The sequence below is a fragment of the Phyllostomus discolor genome, chromosome 14, assembly GCF_004126475.2.
Source record: "Phyllostomus discolor isolate MPI-MPIP mPhyDis1 chromosome 14, mPhyDis1.pri.v3, whole genome shotgun sequence".
In the NCBI taxonomy this organism is placed as follows: Eukaryota; Metazoa; Chordata; class Mammalia; order Chiroptera; family Phyllostomidae; genus Phyllostomus; species Phyllostomus discolor.
In genome coordinates this window covers 9,623,496-9,649,975 of record NC_040916.2, presented here as the reverse complement: position 1 = coordinate 9,649,975, position 26,480 = coordinate 9,623,496, and the positions used below count along the sequence as shown (strand labels likewise).

Genomic DNA, 26,480 nt, shown 5'->3' with positions numbered 1-26,480 from the left:
CACAGTACAAGTTGCTCAGTGTTGTATCTGATTTTTTAAATATAGTTTATCTATTCATTTAAAAATTGATACTTACTCATTGAAGTAAACATACACATACAGTGGCCGGATCAGGGGAAAAAGTCAGGAAGAGGGGAGGGGAGGGGAGGGGAGGGGAGGAAAATCACCTCTCTCCCACCAATAAAGGAAACCATGTCAATATAATATTTTGGTATATTTCTCCCATTTTTATTTCCTAGGCAGCATTGTGGATGTCCACATGTTTGCTACATCGCTGTCATTATATTTAAATTCAATTATAATTCGATGATAAATGCTACCTGGGAGGGAGGCGGTTCTGGACCATCTTTCATGTCGCATTACAGGATCACTGCCTGAATCAGGACTAATGACCCCTAACGACAGCCCAGTTGACTTTTGCATTTCACTCTCGCCAGCGTGAAAAGAAACACCAAGCCCTCTGTGACCTTCTATCAGGAGAGCGGCCAAGACATCAGGGTACTTCACTAGAGGACATGTCACCTCAAGATTTTAGTGATAAATTGAGAATCAAGCCTGATGAGAATCCCACAGAGCAATCCAATCTTCTCATACTTCATTGATTTCTAATTTTCATTCTACTTCAAGAAACTTTTTTGATTAAAGGTTGTAAGGCAATATATTTAATGAGTCCTTCATTATCTAAAACTCCCCTTGTACTGAGCAGTAAGAACTTTCCTGACTAAAAGGGACAGCTACGTGCTCACGTCCAAGAGGTGTCATTGCAGGGACACAGGAGGACAGTTGAAAGCGTCAGGGGAACAAGAAAGGGACTGAGACAGGTTCCCCGTCTCCTTTCGTGGCCTCTCTCCCTTCTCTGACCCTGCTCTCCTCTTCTCCTCTCTCTCTCCACTCAGCGTCACCCAGAGGGTCTGCCTGCACATCGCTGCCATCACGCCGACACCACCCTCATCTCTGGGACCCTCCGGTGCTCAGCCCCAGCCCGGCATCTCCTCTCCTCCAGAATCCTTGACGAGGAACCCAAGCAGCCCACCTCATCTCTCTGGGCCAGATCTTAAGTCACAGGTCACCTCCTACGGGTGTCCCCTCCCAGGCCAACTGGGTTGGCCACAGGGCCAAGCCCACCTACTCCACAGGTCCTTTCGGGCGAGGCGGTCCCGTGAGAAGAGGGCTGGACCGCAGCGGGTGCCGGCCACAGCATCTCTGAAGCAGTCCTTCTGCTGCCTTCACACCTTAACACAGCACCACTGGAGAGAAACTTCTTGCACCACCATCTTTTCCCCTGAGCACAGAATAGACACCGTCTCCCTGTGTCTGCCGTGAAGCGTGGCCAAGCAGACATCTGACAGCTGTCACTCCTCACAAGTCACCCTGTTTTCTGACTGCATCCTCGTAGAGCATTTTCCTTTGCTTGGTAGTTTCAAAATTATGGCAAATGGGCCTTCATATGGCTCCTTTTCTGTGTATTTTTTTTCTGTACTATGGTTAGCCCTTTCAAGCCTTATTTTTCTTTACTTTTTAATACAGATTGCTCTGCTCTCCTGATTCTGGTTTCATCTTCAGGAACCTCAATAACTCCGTGGGTATTCCTTAGCTGCTATTTGCTCTCCTCACATTCTTCCCTTGTTTCCTACAACACGGGAAAGCACGTGAGGACCGCCTTCATGCGCGCATCGATATTCTGAAAGCGTCCGTCGCTTCTGACCTGCACGCTCTCCAAAAAGGATTTTAACTAGGTGTCTGCCTACACCTTTATTTTCCCGTAACCCTTCCTTATTTCATCTAAAGCCATTTTCTTCTCTTTTTAGCCTTTATTGATGGCCTATCATTCCGATTTCTTTTATGCCACATATTTATACCATACTCAGGAGAATAAAGAATTTCAAAACTACTTCTCCTCTTTCTCACACTAAATCACTTCACAGGTGTAATCTTCTCTGTGATTTGGGGTGATATGCCCTTTACTTTATCATGGATTTTCTCCCAATGGCTACATACTGTTTTTTTCTCTAAATAAATCTCTAGATGAAGTAAAATATTAAAATATATTGACTTAGTGTCTATGAACAAATTGATAGCTATCAAAAAAGTACATATTTCTTTTATTTTTTTATATTATACTGGGCATTATATTTTAGAGATGGAAAGAACACATTTTCATAATGTACAATAATAGCAAATCATGGTACATAATGAATCCATTCTTGGTAAAGTCTATATGGAGAAAAGCAAAGAATACAAAATATACACAACTATTTAAAGGAAAAATGCCATGTAATATAAAACATTCTCTAATCACTATTTTTAATTATGAAGAGAAAATCATTTAAAAATTTACAGTATCTCATGACAAAAACATATAGAACCACAAAATAACTCTCTGTAAAATTAATGAGGACTTCAAATGACTATAGCTTCTTAAAACAAGTAAAGGGAACAGCTTTTGCCTTTTACTCTGTTCTCCACCTACCCACCCTGCTCCCAGGGACATCTTGTACCATCTGTGACACTTCTGGTTGTCACCACGGAGAGTACTACTGGCATGAAGCGAGTAGAGGCCAGAGACACTGCTAAGCACGTGTAGTGCACAGGGCAGCCTTCTGTAACAGGGCATGATCTGGTCCCAAATGTGAATAACACCAAGCTTGAGAACTTCCACCTTATAGCAAATGCCCAGCTCCACAGTAGCCCATGGGGGAATTATATAACCAAGGTCTTGGCTACTCCCCTGATCAGCTCCATTAGCCACACCCATTATCTGAATGTCCCAGTTACATTAACTTTCTGGTGATCGGGACGCACAAACCCTTTTCCAGCTCAAATGTGACAGAAAAGCCTTTGCCCTCTTTGGTCTTCCCACTACATGATGCTGTGCAGGAGAGGCACGATCCCCAGCAGGAAGACCCTGAGAAGCCCACAGCCCACCAGCAGGACCATGGCGCTGGTCCCAGAGTGATCGGACAGAAACAGCAGGCAGCGGGGCTCCCCAGCAGGACACTGGGCAGAACTGGACACATTCTGTCTGATCAAAGGGTGTTCAAAGAGCAGCAAGAAGACGCTGTGAAACTCATCAAAACACCAGCAGCAGCTGTGAAGCACCAGGGAACCGCAGAGTGGGAGACTCTGGGCTGGTGGGCGGGGAAGGCGAGGGTCTGTGTGCTGGAAAGCGCTGAACTCTCACAGCTATCTCAGAGCATTCTTAGAGCTAGTTACAAATGCTGTAGCAGTGCCTGCTGATATTAGCTTACCAAACCTCTAAAAGTATGCTCCCCAATGTAAAAGAAAACTTCTTTAAAGGAACTCCGCCACTTTAAGACAGCCAAACCAGTTGCTCATCAGCAGTGCGATAGCCAGGGACAGGCGGTGGCTGCACCCCACGTGCCCGTGCTCCCCGCCCCCACCCTGGCCCCCAGCTGTTCTCTGCATGAAGGACTGGCTCCGGGCTGCAGCAAGGCTGGGTCGCCCTGAGTGTCCGGCCCCAGGTTGCTCCCCCCAGCTCAGTGATTCAGCACTGATGAGGGGATCTGGCTATCGGCTTTCAGATTCTGAAGTGTCTACACGTTCCATGGCCCAGTCACAGCTGCAATCAGGCTGCCAACGATGCTTTTAAAACATTTCTGTTGTTATTGTTGCTGTTTTGGTTTCATCTGGAATATTGTATGTTTTGTCTGTCTTTTAACTCTTGGAAAAACACCCATGGGTGTGCTATATACACGGGGATTCTCCCCCACCCGTGAAATAATCTTCAGCCAAACGCTTAGCTGTATTTCCTACGCAGATGCAGCACAAGGAGGTACACACACACACACACACACACACATACACACACAGCAAGAGCGTTCCTCAAAGCACCTCTGTGCTAAAAGGACAGTCCCCATCTGACATCCCGTGTGTGGGCAGAGTTGTCTGTACGTCAAGCTGGCTGAGCTTCCTCCTCCCACCACTCTCCCTCCCCCAACCACAGGGACTCCAGCCAGTGTCCAGAGAATCATCAACTACAAAAGAGAGGTTATTTTTTACACATCTATTATACAGCTACTGATCCTTGAGAACAGGGCATTTTTGCTCCGCCTTAGGAAAGAACACGAAGGGACCCCCATGTTCCCCAGGCCCCCGCCCCACAGGATTACAGCGCAGTGGTGAGAGCGTTGGGCCGGCGATTAGCCTCCAATACGCTGAATGGTGCCCAATTCTTCCACACAGGTCATCTAGCCCAATCTCACGAAACCCTGTGATTTAGCCACTGTCTTCCCGTGGCAGACAAGGAAGTAAGACTGACTCAGGCACAGGTGGCAGAGGTGCTGGCATCTGAGGCCAGCTTCCGACACCCAGAGCTCTGTGCCCTTCCGTGGCGCCCCAACAGTGCTGTCGATGCTACAAAAGGCTGGGGACCAGTCAGGAAGGCGAGGTAAGGACATGTGAATGCAAAGCCAACCCTCTACCAAAGAGTGACTTCCAGCATGCACCCCACTAGCAGTTCTTCCACGGAAAGAAAGCAATCTAGACAGTCCTTACAGATGGCTGGGAAGTTAGACACAGCAGGTACCGTTCTGTGAGTACTTCAGGACTGATGTGAAGGGGGAATCTAGAGCCCATATGCCTAGGCTTTCTCTAGGAATTCCACCAGTGCTTGGATGCACAGCAAAGAGGATGTCTGTGGAGTGGGGCAGCAGATTGTTTTATTTAAAAAGCATGCAATTAAGCAAATACATTACCAAACCCTGTGGGGAAAAACGTATCCATCTCTGCTCTGTGTGGCAGAGTAGCCATCACCCCACGTCCGCAGACAACCAAGGTAGATACAAAGGGAGCGCACACACCCACCAGGGCACCAGGGCAGGGACGCGTATCAAAGTCTGGAAGGAAAAACTGTGAGGCTCTCCCTGAGCCATCAGGGCCAGGAGTCGTGGGATGCCGCTCTGGGCCCGCAGGGGCCTGCCCAGCAGCACCAAGGGGGCACACGGGAGGGCACTCAGCAGTAAAGGCGGAGTGAGCCCGGCACCGGGACAGCCACCAGTGTGGAAGGGCGCCCTTCTGCTTTATACCACAGGCTGACACTCCAAAACCGCACTGCCCGGTGGGGTTGACAGGCAGCCACAGTGCTCCCATCGCCCTCCCCTCCAGTCTCTGCCTCAGCCCCGTCCCCCACAGCTGGTGTCAGGAACCAGCCACGGTGCCAACACAGACTCATCTAAACTAGGCCTTTTTTTTCCCTCCTAGATTCAGGGTTGATTTCTCAGAAATTTAGTGAAACCAGATTACAGTACCAAATTCTTTCAAAAAAATTTTTATCCTCACCCAAGGACATTTTTTCATCTGCATTTTTAGAGAGAGGGAAAAATGTCAATGCAAGATAAGTATCGATTGGTTGCCTTTGTTCACACCCAGAACAGGGATCCATGCCTGAACCGGGATCGCACATGCCCACGCCAAAACTGGGGATGAACCTACAACCTAGGCATGTGCCCTGACTGGGAATTGAACCTGCAACCCTTTGGTTATGGTACCCAACCACTGAGCCACCCCAGCCAGGGCGCACGCAGTACCAGACTCTTAATTTCCTTATTAGAGAAAGTCAGGGACACCAAAACAACAGAAACATCTCTAAATCTCATTTATCCAGTAGCTTCCTTGGCAGGCTACAGAACCCTTTAAAAGGGCGCCAATTTAAAGTATTGATGACATGGCTGGATTTCATCGCTCTCAAAAACGTACCTGTGGGTAAACTACATACACGTGGTGAGAAAGCCGCCGCTCACCTGCCTACTCTGCAAGATGCATCAACGGCACAGCCCTTAGCACAGGAAAGCTTCAGACTGTCTGTCAGTCTCAGAGGTCATTACAAACACAGCTAAGCTCTGCAAAGACTATCTCCAGATGTAAGCCGAAGGGCAGCCTCCAGTGATGCAGCTGTTTTAACCACGTCTGCTTCCCAGAAGTTGACTGTTACCAGAGATGCTACCTTCTGAAGCAGCTGCCAGCGTGTGCTGCTGAAACAGCAAAGCTACCGACAAGAGAGCCACGCTCCTCTGTGCCACTCACCTCCATCTCACCTCGCTACCGCTCCTGGTCATGCTCAAGTTCAGGTGCTGACGAACAATGGCAGTGTTACAGAACAGACCCGGAGGGTGGGGTGGTGAATGATATACTATTACCCAATGAACCCACCCTTGTGCTCTGGGGTCCCCTCCCCCCATACTAGGTTTACCTTGCCCACCACCAGAAAAAGACATCTCTTAGTGCCAGAGATTGGTGAAAAGGAAAGGGATTATTTATTTAAAAAGTTATACAGACTTATAGTAACAACTTAATGTCTTGATTAAGAATACTAAAGTCCTTTAGAATACCCACAGACACACACAGTCCTTCCTTCTCCCCTTTGCCCAGTCCGGGGTACCTTATGTCAGGAAAAGAAGCAGAAGTCCGGAGGGGTCGGGAGGGGGGGGGGCTGGATTGGGAGTAAAAAGGAGAAAACTGTATTTGAACAATGATTAAAATTTTTAAAAATTAAAAATAAATAAATAATAAATAAACCAGTATGTAAGTGAATAATAGTGTGGAAGGACATAGGTCAAAATGTTTAACATGTTCATCTGTGTGGTGATTTTAATTTTCTATTTTTCTGGATTTTCCAAAGTGTGTATTATGCATATATTATTTTTGCAAACACAGAAAAAGGTGATTAAAAAGGTCTTTATAGGACAAAAAAAAAAGTAGAAGTCTGTGGCTCAGGTAGCCCCTGGGTCCCGGCACCATCAGCTGTGTCGCCACCACAATCTCCAGTTAATCCAGAACCATGAGGCACCTTCTCATGGCTCACCAGCAAGAGTCCTTTCACCCCTTTTCTTCCAGGCGAAGTCTTTCCTGCTTTCTAAGCCACATGTCAAAAAGGACGCACCCTAAAGCTGCACAGTCCCAACTTTCACCAAAGCCACATGGTCCCAAAAAGCCCGCGTGGCTGTCAGGCCTGAGTTTAAAACCTGGCACCAATCTTCCTCTGCAGCCCCACTTCTGACTCCTCCCACAATCAGTCACACCTGCCCTCATTCTTGTATTTCTTTCAGCTTTACTGGGCTGCTCTAGTAAGCCTGGGCAGGTGCGGCCCCAGGGCATGGAGCCAATCATCTCCAAGCTCTCACTCAGGGGCTGTAACCAGGGGGAGTTGGCTCCAAGTTGCATTATGGGTTGAAGTCACTCCCATCCCCCTGGCTCAAAGCATGGCCACAGCTATTTAACATATCCATGAAACCAGTAAAGGTTATAGATATGTTAAATAACCATTCTAGAGGTTACCTGCAAAACTGTTGCTATTCAAAACAACTCCCAATAGCCCTGCTCAATGCATCCCATCCTCCAGCTCAGACTTGTAGGGGTGAGAACATCATATAAGTTTTTCTAATATTTCCTGGACACCCTGAGTTCTGGACCCCATTACAAATCCCCATTTGGGGCCCCCCCTTGGCTGCACCCTGTTACAGTAGCGTCAACAGGTGAGGGACAGGGGGTATCACCGTTCAAGACATTTACACTAAACAAAATCCTGCACCAGATGTCAAGGGATTTTCACACATGAAGTAAAAAGATAGGTGCCCAAGGCACTCATACACAGAATGAGAGGGAGAGACCCACCCAGCTATATTCCAAAAACGACAGGACGGAAAGAAGATGCAGAGTCCAGCTTTGGCGCAGCAAACAGGACACGAATCGACGTCCCATTCTGCAGGTATAAATATCGTCCTTAGGAACCTGTCCCTCTCAGCACGTTCCCTACTAGGACGCTCCCTCCATCCTCCACAACAATTACAGAAAGCTGGAGCTCAGGCATTTCTCAGCGGCTTAATCTCTCCGATCATGCCACCAACACTGGCTTTCCCCCTCCACTCGGACTCCAGAAAAAGGAAGCAGCTGCTCGCTCTGCTGTCCCCACACTGGCCTTACGACATTCTGCACACACTAGGAACTCTGAGCATGATCCGAATGAAACAGAAAATTTAGTATTTTGAACTCTGCTGTGGCCTCAAGAAGGCGAGAATTCTTGGATTGCTCGGGTGCTTACAAGAATTTGTCCACTCTCCTCAAGCCACAGAGTGCTCTACAGTGATCCCTCACCTGTCGCAGGAGTTACATTCCAGAGACCCCCGCGATGGGTGAAAATCCGCAAAGTAGCGGCGTCATATTTATTTTATTATTTATATATATTTTAAGGCTTTATAAACCCTTCCCACACTCCTATAAACCTTTCCCACTCTCTTATGAGCCTTTCCCACACTCTTATAAACACTTCGTATGCTCTTACACACTTTCTACACTCTTAAACCTATGTAATTTTAAGAACATATAAAATTCTATGTGGGTACAGTACACTGCAAAGTCCCGAGATATGGCAAAAACTCCACAGTACAGAATTAGATGATGTTTTTTAAAAACCTGCAATACAATGAAGCCGCAGTAAGTGAACCACGATATGGCGAGGGACGACTGTATTTTTATGAAGTCAGACCTAGAAAAGAGCTTTCGGATCAGAAGGCGTTTTACAGACGAGTGCCTTAAAACTATTTCCCCAAGGTTGTGAAGTAGGGTAACAGCCAGAACTGGCATCGTGGGCCCCTGAGATAATACGTATTTGCATCTCACCCCAGCTGAACACTTTGCCGTGTAACCAGATGCACTTCCTCAGCTAAATGCTTTCTTAGTTCATTATTTTGCCTTAAAAAAGGGATTAAGAGATTCAAAAGTAATTAATTATGTCCATTTCCAAAGTGGATTTCACTGTAATAGACTCCATGATTTAAACACATATAAATGTCACTCTGTGAAAAACATATTGTCTACAAATAACCTTTCCATTAGAAACAGATGCTGTGGGCTTTCAGATTCCAGAGTGTTTTTCTTTTCGATGGCCTGGTCACAACCGAAACCAGGCGAAAGGTCCATTGCTCTTTCTTTCTACTCCCTCAGAGTTCACTGGGAAGGCCGGACCTTCCCTTGGGATTGCACGTGACTCCAGGGCACTCGGGGACTCACAGCCTGCAGGGCCGGGCCGTGCCCCTGAGTCTGTCCTCGCAACAAAGATCCTCCCACCTTTGCCACGAGGCAGTTTCCACCCTGACTGAGGAGGAAAGGAACCATGGAGGCTGCAGTCCATGAGGATGTTTCTCACCAGATTCAAATTCAAACATGGACTGAACACCTAGCATGCGTCAGGCCCCAGGCGAGTTTTCTCTCCTCTCCCCCTGAAGCAGGGGGTGTTGTATAATAAATGGACGAGAAGTCAACAACAGCAGTCACTTAGGGGACTGTCTTAAGTATTTCAGATGCATTATTAACAGACTGAAGACAGTATCACAATCTCCATTTTACAAATGACAAAACCAGGGCTCGGACCTAGAACGAGGCAGAGTGGGAACTCAAATCTATGAGAACGGCTCCAGAGCCTGTATCCCTGAATGCTGTGCTATCCCAGCTCGCCAGTGTACACCAGTAAGAGGGTCTACATGTCTGCTGGGCTTCCGCCTCTTAAACCATGCTGGGGACCAGCTGGTCTAATGGAAAGGTTTTCCCCGTTTACCTACAGGCCACGGGCCCGCCACCCTTTCGGGTTTACAGAACACTACTGAGTACAGCCTGGTCTGCTATAACACATGCATAGTTTGTGTATAGCTGGTAAAGAAAAGAACAGTGGCCTTATAAAACAGAAACTGTGTCACTTTATAATATACGCCTCCAAGTAAAAACATGTGAACGTAAACTTTATTCACAGAGCTGACTACATGACTGTCCTGGGTGCCCACTCATCCCTCCCCTTTCTCCTGCTGGCCTAGTTGAGCCACACGCTCCGTCTTAGAAGCACAGAGGGCATCTTTCTCCAAGGTCCTGTTTACCGCAACAACACAGAGCAAGGACCCAGAGCTACCCACCTCAGTCATCACTCAGGTTTGTACTAAACCTCAAGTGCTTTTCCTCCACCGCCCTCTGCCCTTGTCCCCAGCACTCAGCAGCCTCAACCCCTCCTCACAGCCCCTTCAATCAAGGTGTTGTCACCTTTTAAGGTAAAGGCTGACCCTTGCCAGGAAATGTATTTCTAGGCATTCAGGGTGACTGTCCAGTTGTGCTAATCATCTTATTAGGAGTGTTACTTCTTTTTTTAGCGCCCTAGACAGAGTCACATAAGTTTTGAATGATTTCTCCACCTCCTACTTTTCCATAAATCCTTGTAGTTTTCGTGTGCAATTTTATGTAACCTGAGGTTTTCAATCTTGTATGCCTCCCACCAGAGCAGAAACACCTGAACTGGCAGCACAACCCAAAGGATTAAACTGTATCCGACTACCCCAAGTTCCCTGCAGCCAGTTCAGGGCTGAGACACTGTGGGAACAGAACTAGTTCATATGGTCTGATATACCATTCAGAGTTGTTGGCTGCAAGCCACTGAATCCACCCTAGCGAGCTGGAGCAGACAGGAATCTCTGAAGTTCTGGGTGGGCCAGCAAATCAGGCCGGGAGACCGTCACTGCACCAGACCACTCCACCAGACCCTGCTGCAGCGTGCACTGCGGGTGCTGGGGGCCCCTGTCCAGGCTGCACCTGAAAGCCGCACGTCTCTCAACCACCCCCACGGGAAACACTTCGTGGGGTGCCCTCTTCTTCTCCCGATTCTCTTCTGATTCAGTCACCTTCTCCATGCATCCAAGCGGCAGGACTGTGGACACATTCTGGCACTGGCTGCAAGGGAAACCCAGAAAGCGACTTTTGACTTCCACTTTGAGGAGGTAGATTTATAAGTTCAGAAGTTCCCTTAAAGCCACGAAGGTGTTCAAAGGGTACTAAATACCTAGAGCATGAAGGAAGCGTCTACTGTATGTAGAAAGCAAATTTTACACAACTCTCAGCAAACACTGATCTCTTGCTACTAGGCTGGCCGTACCAAGCTCCTGCCACACGGCAAGTTGCCCCCATCCTTGCAGCCTGCTTACACCAGGGTTCTGTCTGATGCGCACCAGCTGAAGTATGTGTATCCTCATTGCAAAAGAACCTGATCTTGGATGTTAACCAACGCTTGGAGCCATCCCCAAGGTTCCAAGGCGGCACTCGTTAGCGGGTGACATTTGAAGTGGTAACACATTCCCATGACCACACCGGATTTCGACAACCCCACGAGCAGATGATGGAGGAGCGAATCACTGCGCTGACTCACAGCACCGCCCCTGTTTCCTGGTACATCCGCAACTCCGCACCCCTACAGACTGCAGCGTCTGCCCGGCTCCCGGCCCGCTGACCGCACTGCCACATGTTTCTCTCATTCAGGAAAGGGTATCTGGATACAAATGAGTCAGCTCTAGTTCATGCAAGGGTATGCATCATTGCAAATGTTGGTATTATTATTCTTAACATATTAGTGATAATATCCCTCACCATGGATCCTTCCGCTCCGGTATGTTCATTAATAGACTACATTACGCATTTGCTATTTAGAGTTTCTTCCCATCCATATGTCAATTCCATTGTTTAAGTGAGGATGTTAGACATGTTAGGAAACACAGGCATATATATTTTTTTTAATCTTCCCCCAAGAATACGTTTAGTGATTTCAGGAACAGAGAGAAAGAAACATCGATGTGAGAGAGAAACATCATTAAGCTGCCTCCCGTACTTGCCCCAACCAGGGACCGAGCCTGCAGTCTAGGCATGTGCCCTGACCAGGAATCAAACCCCCAACATTTTGGTGTATGGGATGATGCTATAGCCAACTGAGCCATCCACAACAATCTTTAAATACAGCTACACTTTCTCAGCATGCTCCTTAGTCACTCATTACCAAGTTCCTGCTAGAATCTAAGCCTGACTTTGACCTTTCAAATGGCATCCAGTGCCCTGCATGGCCGGGCCCAGGACAACCACCCGGCCTCACTGTGCCCCCTCATTCTGTGCACCAACCACAAAAAAACTCTTTTCTTTCTTCCTCCTGGAATGCACCCTGCTCCTCCACCACAGGGCATCTCCTTCCCCCTGGCCTTGTCAGCTTTCCTCCTCGGGGAGCCCTCCCCGTGGTCAGCCCTGCCCCAAGTCTGGGTCAGGTGCCCTGAGACACACACTTGTCAGACCATGTGCCTGTCCTTCCTGGCAGCACCGGCTGCTCTGCTTCTCTAGATACGTGCATGAGCTCCGGCAGGCGCCTCTCTGCTCCTGAACTGTGAGCTCCATGGGGTTAGGAACTACGTCTTTCTGGTCACCACTGTGTTCCAAGTGCTGAGGAGGGTTTCCAGCCCACAGGGTGCACTAAAACCACCTGATGAGTGCATGAATGGACTCATGCATTTAGGATAAGCGATCTCACGATTTGGTATGTATTTGTTTGATTTAACTCTCTAAGATGGTGGATAGAGTAGGGTTGAGGCAAAGTAGGTAAGAAAGGGCAGGTAAAGTGTCCCATTTGGGGCAAGCTAAGTGCCTAATGAGGTGGCTGTGGACCATTCAAGTAGGCAGGCAGAAATACAACAGAATGCCCAGCATCTCTGCAGGGCCTTGCCTGGACAAATGGCATCGCTGTCTAGACTGGTGTTAGCCAAGAGAACAGTGGAATGTTCCCTACCTGCACCGTCCAGTGTGGTGGCCGGCCAGTGAGCACTTAAAATGAGCTACTGCTCCTAAGGAACTAAGGTTGTAGTTTCACTGAATTTTAAATTAAAATAAATGTAAGTAGCCACATGTGGCTGGTAGCTACTGTGTTGGATAGTGCACATCTGGACAGCAGATACTGCTTTTCTAATTTTAAAAACACTAACGCTTCTCAACAGAGGGTGTGGAACTGGGAGAGTTTATCAGGCACAATGATCTCATTTCACAAATTAGAAAGCAAAGGCCCAAACAGAAATGACTTGCACAAAACCATTGCAGCGAGAGAGCGGTAAGGCAGAGCAGAGCCATGGCCTTCTGTATCTGATCCAATGTTCTCTCCATTCCGCAGGCTGCTTCTGTTGGTGATGCGAAAACAGCTGCGGTTTTGTTTCGTTCTAGTGTGGACTGGATGCAGCTCATGTGCAAAGCCCACTGAAGATCATGTGCATCCCCTGCTGAGAGCTAGTTAGACATCATCACTATCTCAGGTATTTTACTTGAGAATAACAGAACCCACTCTAGTGAGTCTTACGATGAAAGGGAAGGGTATCAAAGACGTTTCAGCGGTTTGCACAAGCTCTGAGCGAGTCTCAAAGCCAGACCTGGAGGCTCTGCAGTCTGGAGCTGTTGACAAATGCCGCCACCACTGCACAGAGGGGGCCCTACCGTGCCTGCCAACTGCCCCATCCCGGGGTGCCTGCCTCTCAAAGCTACACATCACTGCTTCTAGGCTCCCAGAATGCAGCCCAGCTCCCACCTCCGCCCATGTGAGTCTCAGTGGGATCCGAATCAAGGGAGAATGGGGACCTGAGACCCCTGCTGCAAGGAAGTAAAGCTACTTTCTGGCTTCCACTTCATATGGCAGCCCCGTGAGGCAGAAGGAGTGCCTACACATAAGGGAGAGAATTCTTGAAAACAAAACAGAACAGAAAAGGACCTCCACCACAACTTAACAAATGTCCTATCAAGTTAATAACTTATCTGCACTGGGTCAGACCAGGAATCTTACAGCCCGTCCTGCTCAGTAACATCCCTGACTCGGAGCTTTTTGAACTTAAAAGTATGTCTCTACATTGCAAATTTTTTCAATTAATTCATCAGAGGCTCTTTTTAAGTTTTTAAAAAGCTATATTTATTCACTGGAATATGTATTGAAAGATGCTCTATATGGTAGAGAGTGAATTAGGCATTTCAACTCTCAGTGCATTAAAGTTTTCTTTCAGTACTTTTTTAATCTGGATTTTTCTAATTAACATAACCCAGTATAGCACAGCCATGAAGATAAATAATTCTAACAACTTCTTCCTCAGAAGTGGTAGCAGTAGGATCAAAGTGAAAGCAGATCTGAGAAATCCTCTAAGAACTGAAAATTAATATAATGGGGGCGTGAGCACCAAGGCCCCTCCGTCCTGAAAGTCTACAAAGCCAAGAAAAGGGCCACGAGTCACGTGCACATGCTGGAGTCTGAGGGAGCATAGGGGGACAAGAAATGTTGTCTCCGACAGTGACTGTGATGGGAGAAGCCAGGACAGGGCTTTGTGTTTTGATGAGAAAGGGCAGGGTACACCAACACAGCATGCAACCTAGTGAGCAAACCAGATGGAGTTCACTCCAGGCAGCCCTGGAGAAAGAGCCGGCCTTACAGATTTAGGGGGCCCTGTCCTAAGGGGTGACTGACATCCAACTTGAGTGGCATCAAGACAGGAGCATGGAGAGCTATGAGCTAGACCGTCAGAGACCTCACAGATAAAGTGCCAGCGAAGGAGTGAGAGCCTGGGCTTCTGGAAGTGCCCAGGATATGATGGTTACGCGTCCCCACAAGAAAGCTGCAAACCCCCCTCCCACGTGACTCCCCAGCGCCAACCCTGCTGTCTCCAGCTGCCCACGCTTCTGTAGAGAGCCTGTTGCCATGTCCCACCAGCATTCCGCTGCCTCCCAGTTAAAGCCCACATGTGTAATTACATCTTTCACAATACACCAAGCAGACAGAAAGAGAAGGAAATTAAAGGATCGCGAGGGCTATTGTTACTGAGCACAGAGTGGCTGTCACAGCAGCCGGTTGTCAAAGAAACTTCCCTGAGGAGCAAGGACAGGCCTGGGTCACCGAGCTCCAGCTTGCGGCAGAGCAGCGGGGTAACAGCTGAGGTTCAAAAATCCCAATTTCACTACATTCCCAGCTCAGCCTGTCACAGTCAGTTTTGGAAAATATAAATCAGCTTGGGTTGCTGCCCTACCTAAAGCCCTCCAATGGCTCCTACTGCATTTAAAGGAGCAGCCAGCCCTCTTCAGTCCAGCTGTCTCCTCTTCCTCCAGACTCACAGGGACTCCTCGCCACCACCCCCCCCCACCCCCCGCACCCGGCCCCACGGCTCCCTTCCTTCTGTGCCTCAGCTGTTCTTCCTTCCTTCCGTGTCAGGGCCTGCGTGCTTGCCCTTCCCTCCACCTGATGTGGTCGAGCCCCAGGTCTTCCCTGGCTGCCTCCGCCTCCTCACCCGTCTCTCAGCGGAGTGCCACCCATGGCCTCAAAGGGCCCCTCCTGCCCATCCCAGCAGAAGCGGCTCTCACACCTGCCCCACCACCGCAGCATGGGCTCCCTCGTGCTCGCTCCCTTGTCAGCTCGTCTGCGCTGGCTGCAGCCCTGGACCGCAGGCCACAGGAAGCAGGGACATGGGCTGCCTCGTTACTGATTTTAGCTCAGCTCTTAGAACAGCGTTTAGACCACTTACTTGGTTTTATAAATAAAGTAATTAAATTAAAAGAAAAGGAGATGGTTACTAGGTCCTTTCATTCTTGAACATTAAAATGTATCCATTCAGGACTTCCTGCCAAGATGGAGGTGTAGGTAGACACGCTGTGCCTCCTCGCACAACCAAAAGAAAGACAAAAACAATTTAAAAACAAAAAACAACCAGAACTGACAGAAAATCGAACTGTAGGGAAATCCGACAACCAAGGAGTTCAAGAAGAAACATTCATCCAGATCGGTAGGAGGGGTGGAGACGGGCAGCTGGGGTGGAGAGGATGCACTGCAAGGCTGTGGCTGGCTGGCAAGACTGCAGTGGTGGCTGGTGGAGTAAGTGGTCCCACATTCGTGTGCACATAAACCCGGAGGAACAATTGGGGAGCAAGACAGACCATACAACCCAGAGCTCCAGCGTGGGAAAATAAAGCCTCAAACCACTGATTGGAAACAACCTGTGGGGGTTGAGGCAGTGGGAGAAACTCCCAGCCTCACAGGAGAGTTCACTAGAGAGACCCACAGGGTCCTAGAACATACACAAGCCAACCCACCCGGGAATCAGCACCAGAAGGGCCCAATTTGCTTGTGGGAAGCAGGGGAAGTGACTGAAATCCAGCAGAGAGAGGAGCAAGCGCCATTGGTCCCTCTCAGACCCATTCTCCACATACAGCATCACAACCCAGCGATGTGGGTTACCCCACCTCATGAACACCTAGGGCTCCCACCTCACTACATAACAGGTGCATCAAGACAAAAAATATGGCCTAAGTGAAAGAACAGATCAAAGTTCCAGAAAAAATACAACTAAGCGACAAAGATAGCCAACCTATCAGATGCACAGTTCAAAACACTGGTAATCAGGATGCTCACAGAAATGGTTGAATTTGATCACAATTTAGATGAAAAAAATGAAGGCAATGCTAAGTGAAATAAAGGAAAATGTACGGGAACCAATAGTGATGGGAAGGAAACTGGGACTCAAATCAAAGGAGTGGACCAGAAGGAAGAAAGAAACGTCCAATCAGAAAAGAATGAAGAAACAAGAATTCAAAAAAATGAGGAGAGGCTTAGGAACCTCCAGGACATCTTTAAACATTCCAACATTTGAATTTTAGGGGTACCAGAAGGAGTAGAGGAAGAGCAACAAATTGAAAACTTATTTGAACAAATAATGAAGGAGAACTTCCCTAATAGGGCAAAGGAAATAGGCTTCCAGGAAGTCCAGGAAACTCAGAGAGTCCCAAAGAAGTTGGACCCAAGGAGGAACACACCAAGGCACATCATAATTGCATTACTCAAGATTAAAAATAAGGAGAGAATCCTAGAAGCAGCAAGAGAAAAGGCAACAATTAACTACAAAGGAGTTCCCATGAGACTATCAGCTGATTTCTCAAAAGAGACCTTACAGGTAAGAAGGGGCTGGAAAGAAGTATTCCAAGTCATGAAAGACAAGGACCTACATCCAAGATTGCTGTATCCAGCAAAGCTTTCATTTAGAATGGAAGGGCAGATAAAGTGCTTCTCAGATAAGGTCAAGTTAAAGGAGTTCATAATCACCAAGCCCTTATTATATGAAATGTAAAAGGGATTTATCTAAGAAAAAGAAGATAAAAAATATGAACAGTAAAATGACAGCAGACTCACAATTATTAACAACCAGACCTAAAACAAAAACAAAAGCAAACTAGCAAACAACTAGAATGGGAGCAGAACCCCAGAAATGGAGATCACATGGAGGGTTAGTAATAGGGGAGTGGGAAGGGGAGAGAGGGGGAAAAGGTGCAGAGAATAAGTAGCATAGATGGTGGGTAGAAAATAGACAGGGGGAGGGTAAGAACAGTATGAGAAATGTAGAAGCTAAAGGACTTATATGCACGACCCATGGACATGAACTAAAGGGGGGGAATGTGGGTGGAAGGGGGTGTGCAGGAAGGAGGGGAGTGAAGGAGGGAAAATGGGACAACTGGAACAGCATAATCAATACATTTTTAAAAATGTATCCATTCAAACATTTTTAAGGACTCTCTGGACATCAGACACTATGAGGCACCGTGGGGGCTCCACAGACGAATCAGACCCTGTCCTCAAAAAGCTCCCCATCCAGGAACATGTGACAGGCACAAAAAGACTCTTTATAAAACTCCAGGTTCCACTCTTCCCCATGCCCAAGAGTCACCTGGAGTGAGCGGTAAGTGTACCGACCCGGGGCTCCACCCAAACCCACTACACCTCCGGAAGTAGAGCTTGGGGATCCCTGCAGATGCCCCTGACCTTTGAGGGATGAAGAGGAAGGCTGGGTACTCTAGGCCCAGAGACCCATGAGCAAAGGAAAGGATCCTGGAAACAGGGGAGGGACACGGAGCAGCGCTGGGTCCCAGCAGGCAGCTGCACTTGGGGGAGTGAGGGTGAGGCGAGATGGAGAGGCAGCCTGAGACCCAGTGTGGTGAGCCCAGGACATGGGCTGCTTCTGAGGAGAAAGTGAGAGCATCAGGTAAGGAGTGGACTTATAGACAAAGGCTCAGAAAGGGCTAGCGAGCCACCTAAAGTCACACAGCTAGAAGGAGAGAGGCCAGGACTCAAACCAGCACTCTGACTTCCGAGATGAAGTGGGGGAGGAGAAGGACAAAGCTATCCCTTTACTGTGTCCCTGCTGTTCCCAGGCACAGAGTGACCGATTTGCACTTATGATTACCCCTCACTACAGCTCTGTGAGGTAAAAAGCTCAGACTGAAGACAAAGGGGCCCACCTTTTCACCAAAAGCAGAGAGGAAAGGGCAATGTGAGAGATGCTCAGGAGGCAGATGCAACAGGTTGTGTGGTAGAGGGGACAACCAACCCATGGCAAGGGGACACCCCCATGGAAGGACACCTCTGTAGAAGGGAGAGAGCCCCGTGGAAGAGGGACACCCTTGTGAAAGGACACCCCTGTGGAAGGGGGACATCCCCGTGGAAGCGCACTGGCTTCTCTTCAGCACCCCGCCCGCCTCTCATTAACTGCCTCTGTGGGGCCTGTTTGGGTGCCTGGCTTTCTCCCCTCACATGTTCTTCACTTTTTACTTCAGTCACTTTGTCACTGGGACGCCACACACACCTTAGCTGCTGGTTCGCACACAGCACGGTGGAGCAAAGGAGGGCTGAGCAAGGGTGCCCCGAGTGTGCAGCAGGCAGGCGCAGAAGAAACCTCGTCTCCCGGCTGGATGCCACGAAAAGCCCCCAGCAGCGCCCGGTCAGGGCCACAGAGACACAGAATTCGGGCTCGCGGCAGCTCACGTGCTTTTCAGGCCACTACTCAAAATTAGTCACTTAGGCAAAAACGTTGATTTCCATGTTATATTTACAGGATAAAAATTCAAAAGCCCATGTAACAATATATACATCATGTTTTTTTCTTCTATATTTATCTACAAAAACACACATCATGGTTTCATGCATGTATCTGTTGTTTCTCGAAGCTGTTAGTCGGACTAACAGATGCTAATTCTCTTCCTATTACCATCTGGTTCCTACTCCCAGGACCACATGCCCACTCTCTCCCCCACTTTTCTCTTGATTCCACAACAGCTCAGAGCCGGAACAGGCTTCCGCAGTCCTAAGGAGGGACAGGAGGGAGAGGGGTTAGCCCAGCTCTCCTCCCGCTCACTTGGGAAGGGTCCTTCTTCTATTCCACAGGGCGGGTCAGAGGCAGGGGCCCCGCGGTGCACCTCCACCAGCCCTAAGGGATCCAGAGCATCTACTTAGAGCAAAAGTAGTGGCACTGATGACTCACAGTGTGTCTTCAGAATAAAACTGGAAAGTGGTGGTAAAGAAAATGTATTTTGCTAATTTGAAATCTGTAAATGAAATGGATTAAATAGCCAAATATAAACAATACAGAAAAGAAGGAAACAAGGGTGAATATTTTTCTAGTTTTTAAAATATATAAGCAACGAAAAATTGTAAAAGGAAAACAGACAAGTTTAACCCTTCAGACAAGATGGAAGTGGGATGGCTCCAGGTTTTCTTTTCAAAGCCACGAGGGCATCCTGTATCACTTGAAACGGTTCCCCAACCCGAGCAATTCAGAAGGGGGCCGATGGTGGGCAAGTTCAAAGCAATCGCAAATTGCCTTCATAAAAGCTGTGGGGCCGCTATGATTCCGGGTAAAATGCAAACTGTCTCAGTCAGCAAGAACCAAGCCAAACCTCACGAGTCGTTCTTGCATTGTTGCATTCTTTCCCCAACTAAACTAAGCTCATTTAAACAGGCCACCTTTTTATCTCAAGTGAAACAGAGCTATTTCCTTCTATAACCTCTTTTCCCAGGCTGGCCACTTTCTTCCTTTTTCTCTTATGGTGACACATTAAGAACTCCAGTCAATAGTGTCCTTCTGAGTTTCTTCTTAAGTGAGTTGGGAGTACTGTTTCCTAAAAGTCTTTCCTGTGATTCCTAAAAGACGCAAAAAGACTGCACTCACTGAATGTTTCCAGTCATCATAAAACACCAATACCAAAAAATGCTCACATTTCATTAAATGTGATGGCTTCTTCCTGGGCAGAGCTCAGCGAGACACTCCATCCACTTAAAAGGAAACATGTCTCTCCTTGCAGTTGCCTAGGCTGAGATCACAGACGGGGCTCTTGGCCTTGCAGAAGGTTATGTCATTCCAGAGGAGTTGGTAATACTGCCATCAGCGTAATGATGCTGCTGATTAAGTTCAGGCACGCTAGCTACTGCTTCTGCTGCGCCAAACGCTGAGCATTCGATACAGCCTGGCAGACCAGCGTGCACGCTGACAGCTTGAGCCAGTCAGTACATGGAGTTAACTTCTCCACCATCTCCTCTTTCACAAGGGGAAACATATTTTCTTTTCTTGGTCAAAGCTGAGTGAGGATTCCTCAGGTACTGCCTGCCGCCTCGCCTTGCCGGCACCCTGCACTATTCTTCAGAGACGTATTTGCAGGAACATGTCAGTGCTCTCCGGGGTTGCCAGGGCACCACTCCGTGCCTCTGCGTCCTCCTTCCCTGGGCAGTCGCACTCGCTTCTCTCCAGACATCTGACACCACCTTCTCTAAGTCTAAATGACTCCTTAGACCTGCTAAATAGCAAGAGGTGCTCCAATTTAAAAAGGGAAGAAATCCCCTCTCAAATCTCCCTCTCCATCAGTTGTAGGGCCTTTCTTTCCTCCCCTTCACAGCTTAACTTCTTCACCGAGCTGCTGCTGCCATCCCCTCCCCTCCCCCTGGCACCAGCCCCCACCTTCCTGAACCTGGCCTCAGGGTCCCGTGCCAGTGAAACAGCTCTCAGGCAGGTGCGAAATGGTGCTGTGCTCAGTCCCTGCCAGGCTTGACCTCCCACACCGGGAGCAGAAAGGACCTGTTTTTTAAGGGGGGGGGGGGCTATAAATAAAGAGGTGATGCCTCCACCCCCATCCTGGATTTCTAAGAGATGGAGGTCTGACTGCTACTGGGAACCGCCTCCCCCACTCCCACTCTTCTCCTGAGCTGGGCAGGAGACCAAGGAAGGGTGCTTGGGGTCTTTAAATTCTTGGCCTAGAGGGGAGTGCCGTCATGGGCGGGGTGATGAAGAGACCTCCTCACAGAAGGGGGAACTGTCCTCTCTTCCCCAAATGGATAAGCAGGGGGCCTGTTATTTGCTCTTTGCCTACCAGACTGGGGAGAGGAAATGGCCGAGAGATGTCAAGGCAGGGAGAAGCCTTACTCCCTCACGGCTTGGTGCACAAAACACAGATTCAGGTGACTAGTAGGGCATCTTACCAGGACCCACGAAAAAGGGCAGGGGGCATCTCAGCACCAGTTTATTAGAGGCACTTAACCATGCCTCCCTCCGCTGTGTCCCCAACATCCGAGACAGGGCAGGAGCCCAGAAGGAGGACAGGGAGGAGGGGTCCCAGAGGGAGACCGCCCTTCCTTCCCACACAGGTGACGCACCACATGCCTGGCAAGTGGCAGTCTCAGGGAAAGCTTTAAATCACAGTCTGTTTTTCTCATAATGGTATTCCCCAATATACCCAAGTGAGTGGCATGTGGGAGGCTTAATGATTATTTGTTGAATAAATAATTTGTTGTCTCAATAGCTTCATCTTTATCCTCACCCTCCTTGTCCTTTTTTTGGCCTCATTTCATTCATTCCCTCAATAATTCACTCCTCCGTAAGTGTTTGTTGAAAGTTGATACTATACAATGTGATTATGGAAAGGTGATTAAGTCACGTCCCCATGCCCTCAGGAAAGTTGCTAGAGAAAAGAAGAAAAGTAGAAACTTGCACCCACAGCAAGGAACGATGAGAAAGTAGCACGGCAGCAGTACAAAGCACCGGAGACATTAACCCGAAAATCCACACTGCTCCCTGAGGAGGACACCCAGACAGCTTTTCCTGATCGGCCTGGATATGGAATGCTCATGCCTGCCTTTCCCATGGCTGCTGGCCCTTTACCCCTCCTGCTAAAATGCATTTACGCTTGGTGTGCCGAGGTGTGTGGTTTACACACCGTGTGCGACATCCTGGAGAAAGCAGGACAATCCATTGGCCTTGGGTCTGGGGTGGGCCAAGGGCATTTCAAGGCCCTGGATGAGGCCCCAGAGAAAGGACAAGGTGCCCGTGGCCTTTCATGGAACACCGCCATGCACGATCCAGCACAGCGAACACGCCGTGGGTGTGGGACAAAGGAAATGCTGACCATGTCCAGGTCCTCCCGAGAGCACCGAGGGCATCTTTCCCACAGGGAGATGGCCGTGCACGGGGAGAACTGAGCCACCTCTGCCAGGAGTCACGTGTGACTGACAGATGGGTTAACAGCAGACTCTCAGTCGGAACTAATCTGCATCTGGAGCCAGGCATTTGCAGAAAGCTCATCACTCTCCATGATTTGGTGTTTGCGTACAGTCTTCAGCTTACAGTCCTTCAGCACCCGTTACTGCTTCCCACACATTCTTGACAGGCACTTTAACGGTAATTTTTCACCTTTGTTAGAATAATGCATGCTCAGTATAAAAAACCTAGAAAATACAGCAAAGCTGATGGCAGGAAAAAATCTCATGCATATTCTTACCACCACTGTTAATATTCTGGTGTATTTCCTGTTTGATTTAATAGCTACTTAGAATTAATAAGCCTCATAAGCCAACTCTGATAAAAATCGCCAATAAATTAGGATATAAACTGCCATCTGTAATCTCCTTCCATTATGAGGAGGCTGTATCTTTATGACTGTAAAACAAACAATAGATTCAGTTTAAGAAGCGGGAGTCGGTGGAGGGAAAACTGGCTGCACGTGTTGTTTAATACACGCATGCAGGCCGGCGCTCTGCTCTCCTTGCCTTTCCAGATGCCCAGCGGCTGGAACTCAGCTCGTCTGAGCTCTCGGGTAACTCTCCCTTTAGATACAAACCCCTTTAAACATAAATTTCTTTTGATTGTGTAGGAAGGGTAATCTCACTGGACACTAGGAGGCACCAAGAAACAGGGCTGGTGGTATTTTCTCGACAGGCATACAACTGCCATTATTTACCAAGATATTGAACACAGACTTTATTTTCATCTTTGTCCTCCCTAATAGACATGATGTTCAAGGACGTTGAAAATAAAAAGTATCGGCTTACCTGATCAAGAAATCATGGAGTCCTACGTCAAAATACCTGTTCAAGGAGACACAGACAAGCATGTCAGTAGAAGGTATTTACGGAAATGGTGGACTTGACAACGAAAATCTGTAACTGACATTCAGAGCATGATGAACAAGTGGATTACTCTGTGATAGCTGTTCTCAAAGGGCGGCCTCTGGAGCAGCCGCAGCAGCATTACCTGGGGTCTACTGGAAATGCAAATTCCCAGGCCCGGCCTCAGACGCACGGAGTCAGAAATCCTGGGGATTTCTTGCTCGAGCAATGAGATTGGGCAGGACCCGCAGGTGGTTCCGATGCATAACCGCTGCTCCGTGATGGCAAAGCTGTCTCGGCCAGTCCACGCTCCCTCTAGAAACTAAGGCCCTAAGGGTAGATTGGCCAGGTACCCTCCATTTTCCAACAGGTGAGCCCTTTTGTGACACTCGTTGTCTTAGAGGTTCATTTACTCCAAAGTAAATGAAACATATTTTAAAAGCATAAAACTGCACTGGCCAAAGGGAAGAACAAGGTGGGGAAGGGTCAGCTCTGGTCCTCCCCACCCCTCCCAGAGTCCCTGCAGCTTTTCCCCCGGGAGAGCAACCTCATCCCCACCTGGGTCTGCCCGAGGTGGGAGGGGGCAGAGCAGCTCCACGTCCTCGCTGGTGTGTCTGCCACTGAGCGGGGGCCTCACACCGGGCATCCAGTAAGCCTTGGGGGCGTGCTTCCGGCCACAGCCTTCCCTGGACACCACTAAATTTACTGAGTCCGTGTAAAGCGCACTGCCCTGGTCTCCCTGGTTAGCACACTTGTTCCTCCTGCACCTCCAACCACACAGTCCTTCCCTCCCTTTGGGTCCGGCTCCAAGCAAGAAGACTGCATGGCCAGCTTCAGGACACTGCTGTCTGCTGGCTATATCACTGCTTCGAACCCCCTGGATGGTGGTGGTTGTGCCCCCCACTACCAGACTGGCCTCCTGGGTTAGTGATCTGCCCGCGCAAGGCCTGAATTAATTCTGTCTGTACAGACGATGAGCAATGGACAAAGAAACTCACCTGGAGTGGGGGCCGACTGCCCAGGCCCTGACTCTCCCTAGCCTCCAGCTCCACCCCTACCCGTGTCCCAGGAGCACCCAGCACCTCAGCTCACCATCTGATATATGGCAGGTGATGACTGACATTAAAACACAATTCTTTGTGGGGTCTCTTTAAATGGCAACATTCTTTTATGGCTCAAACATCTATTTGTAGGTCATGGTTATGGGGTAGGTGAGAATAGAGAAACAATGCCAAACGGTACCATTCGAAACATCTGTAAACATCCGGCTCAGCGGCATTAGGTGCATTTACACCATGGTGCGACCACCACCACCGCCCGCCTCCAGAGCCTTTTCCTCTTCCCCAGCGGGGACTCGGGCCTCCTCTCCACCAGGGTAAAGACGGTTTCAGCTCCTTCCGAGAGGCTCAAGGGTGGGGCCTCTTCTGTGGGGCTGTGTCTTTCATTTCAAAACACGAGCAAACCAATGAAGTTTCTAGAAATATGTTCCCATTAGTTAGAAACAGGTAGTTGGAAAAGGCGTCTTCAGGCGATAGACTGGGAATGGAATAAGCCCTTTTCTCTTTCTTTCTCTCTTTTTCTTTTTACTCTCTTTCTTTCTACATTAAGATCTCTTTTAACCCTCACAACAAACCCTGCAAAATAGCTCCCTGTTTTACAAAGCCACCTGTCCTTATCCCCAGCCACATGACTAGTGAACTGATGAGTCAGGATCCAGCTGAGCGTACCAAACACCCGAGTCTGTGCTTGTTCCCTTCACGCATCCAGCCACTGACTCACTTAACCAATATTTATTACCACATGCTCACGGTGCGCCAGATAGTGGGAAGTCGGCAGTGCACGGCACATAACCCCTAGCAAAGAAATGGCAATGCCAACAATAATCTCGGTACAGTATGGTCAATACCAAATGTTTTCTCCCTTCATGGATGGCACCAAGCCGATTCTCAGGGAGTATCTGTTGAGCGGGTCAACATGTGAGTGACATGCTGTCATAGCACACTTCTCATGGTGCCTGCACACTGAAGACGCTCAAAAGTTGTTATTTAACACATAAACAATTCCATGTAAATACATGAGATAAATACCCACAGATGGAAATGCGGCTTCTCTTTGGAAATAACATGCCTGTCAAACCGCAGCACAACCATCCTTATCACTTTCTAGGAGAACAATCCCTCACAGCTCCTGGCCCACGAGGTAAACCAGGGTTTCCTTGTGAGGACACAAGCCATCCTGTGTGTGTCACTCCGGGTCCTTCCAGAAATCAAAACCCAGAAACCTTGTTTATGTGTGTGTGACGTGAAAGTTTTGTTGTCTGAACACCCATCGACAGCAGCAGCGCAGAGTGGCTTTCAGCTGGACAGACGTATACAGAGGAACTTGCTCACCCACGTGGCAAGGCCCCACCTAACAAGACAGTGAACTTCCCATGATGCAATGAGTGCAAGCCTAGTTATAGGGTGTTAGAGGAGGCTGAGCCATCAGGGAGGAACCCGGAATGGATGGCCATAAAGATCCACTTTCAGGAAGCATCACCAGGAGTGAATTCTAACTCGCAAAGCAGCCGTTCTCATCTGACAACCATCAGCAAGCTAGTGGACGTGCCTGGGCTGATGCAGCCCTGAGATTTCTTTACCACAACGCTGACCACTGTTCCTGTGAAAGCCTCCCCGGGCATCAGAATTAGGCTCCTGGCGCCTGACAAAATGGGGCTGCACATGTGTTTATTCACAGAGCACAGAGACTGTGTGTCCCCAAGTTTAGCACATCTGTGACAAAGGAGGGGTCTGGCCAACAAAAGGCAATGAAATGGGGCTGGAAGTTGCATAAGCCATACAACCAGCGAGTTACGTTTTCAAACCACAGTTGTGAGGCCAGGCAGAGTTTACATGAAGTCTCACACTCAGATCTCAGGTTTTCATCTCCAGGCAGTTCACCCATCAGTGGGCTGCCACACTCTCACACGTCTGCCTAGGGAGTTTGAAAACCAGCTTAGAGAGCGGGAAGTAAAACCAAGTCAGGTCACTATGAGAACAAAGCATGCATCTAGACTCAGGAGGCCCTCATTCGTGCCGCCTGGGCCACCTAACTTAGTTCCAGAGGGTGGTAAAGATCTGAAAGTGTGCCTGCTCTAACCTCCTTACTTGAAGGATTAGGAAATAGAGGATAAAGAAGATGCAATAATTTAAAATACAAATACATAATAGTGGCAGAGCTAAGGCTAACGGACCAGGTCCCCCAGACCCCAGTTTTTATCCAAAGTATCACAACACTGCCCTCCTCTCAGTCTCAATCAACGTCTTTATTTTCTGAGAATGCCCTGGACGCAATCCTTGGGACAGGCTTTCTGATGATGTCATTTACTAACTGGCCTCATGTCATACCATCTCCATGTCCGTCCGTCAATGTCATGTGGATACGGAGTCTGCAGGATGCCACTCCCTCACTTTCTTACATTCCTCCCACA

General features: G+C 48.6%; 1 protein-coding gene across 1 annotated transcript in view; it reads right to left on the bottom strand.

Annotated features, from left to right (window-relative positions):
* HHAT (hedgehog acyltransferase) overlaps positions 1-26,480 on the bottom strand; it is a 223,980-nt gene that overhangs the window by 109,193 nt on the left and 88,307 nt on the right. The window contains 1 exon segment of the mRNA XM_028530785.2: positions 22,955-22,990. Coding sequence (XP_028386586.1) covers positions 22,955-22,990 — 36 coding nt within the window.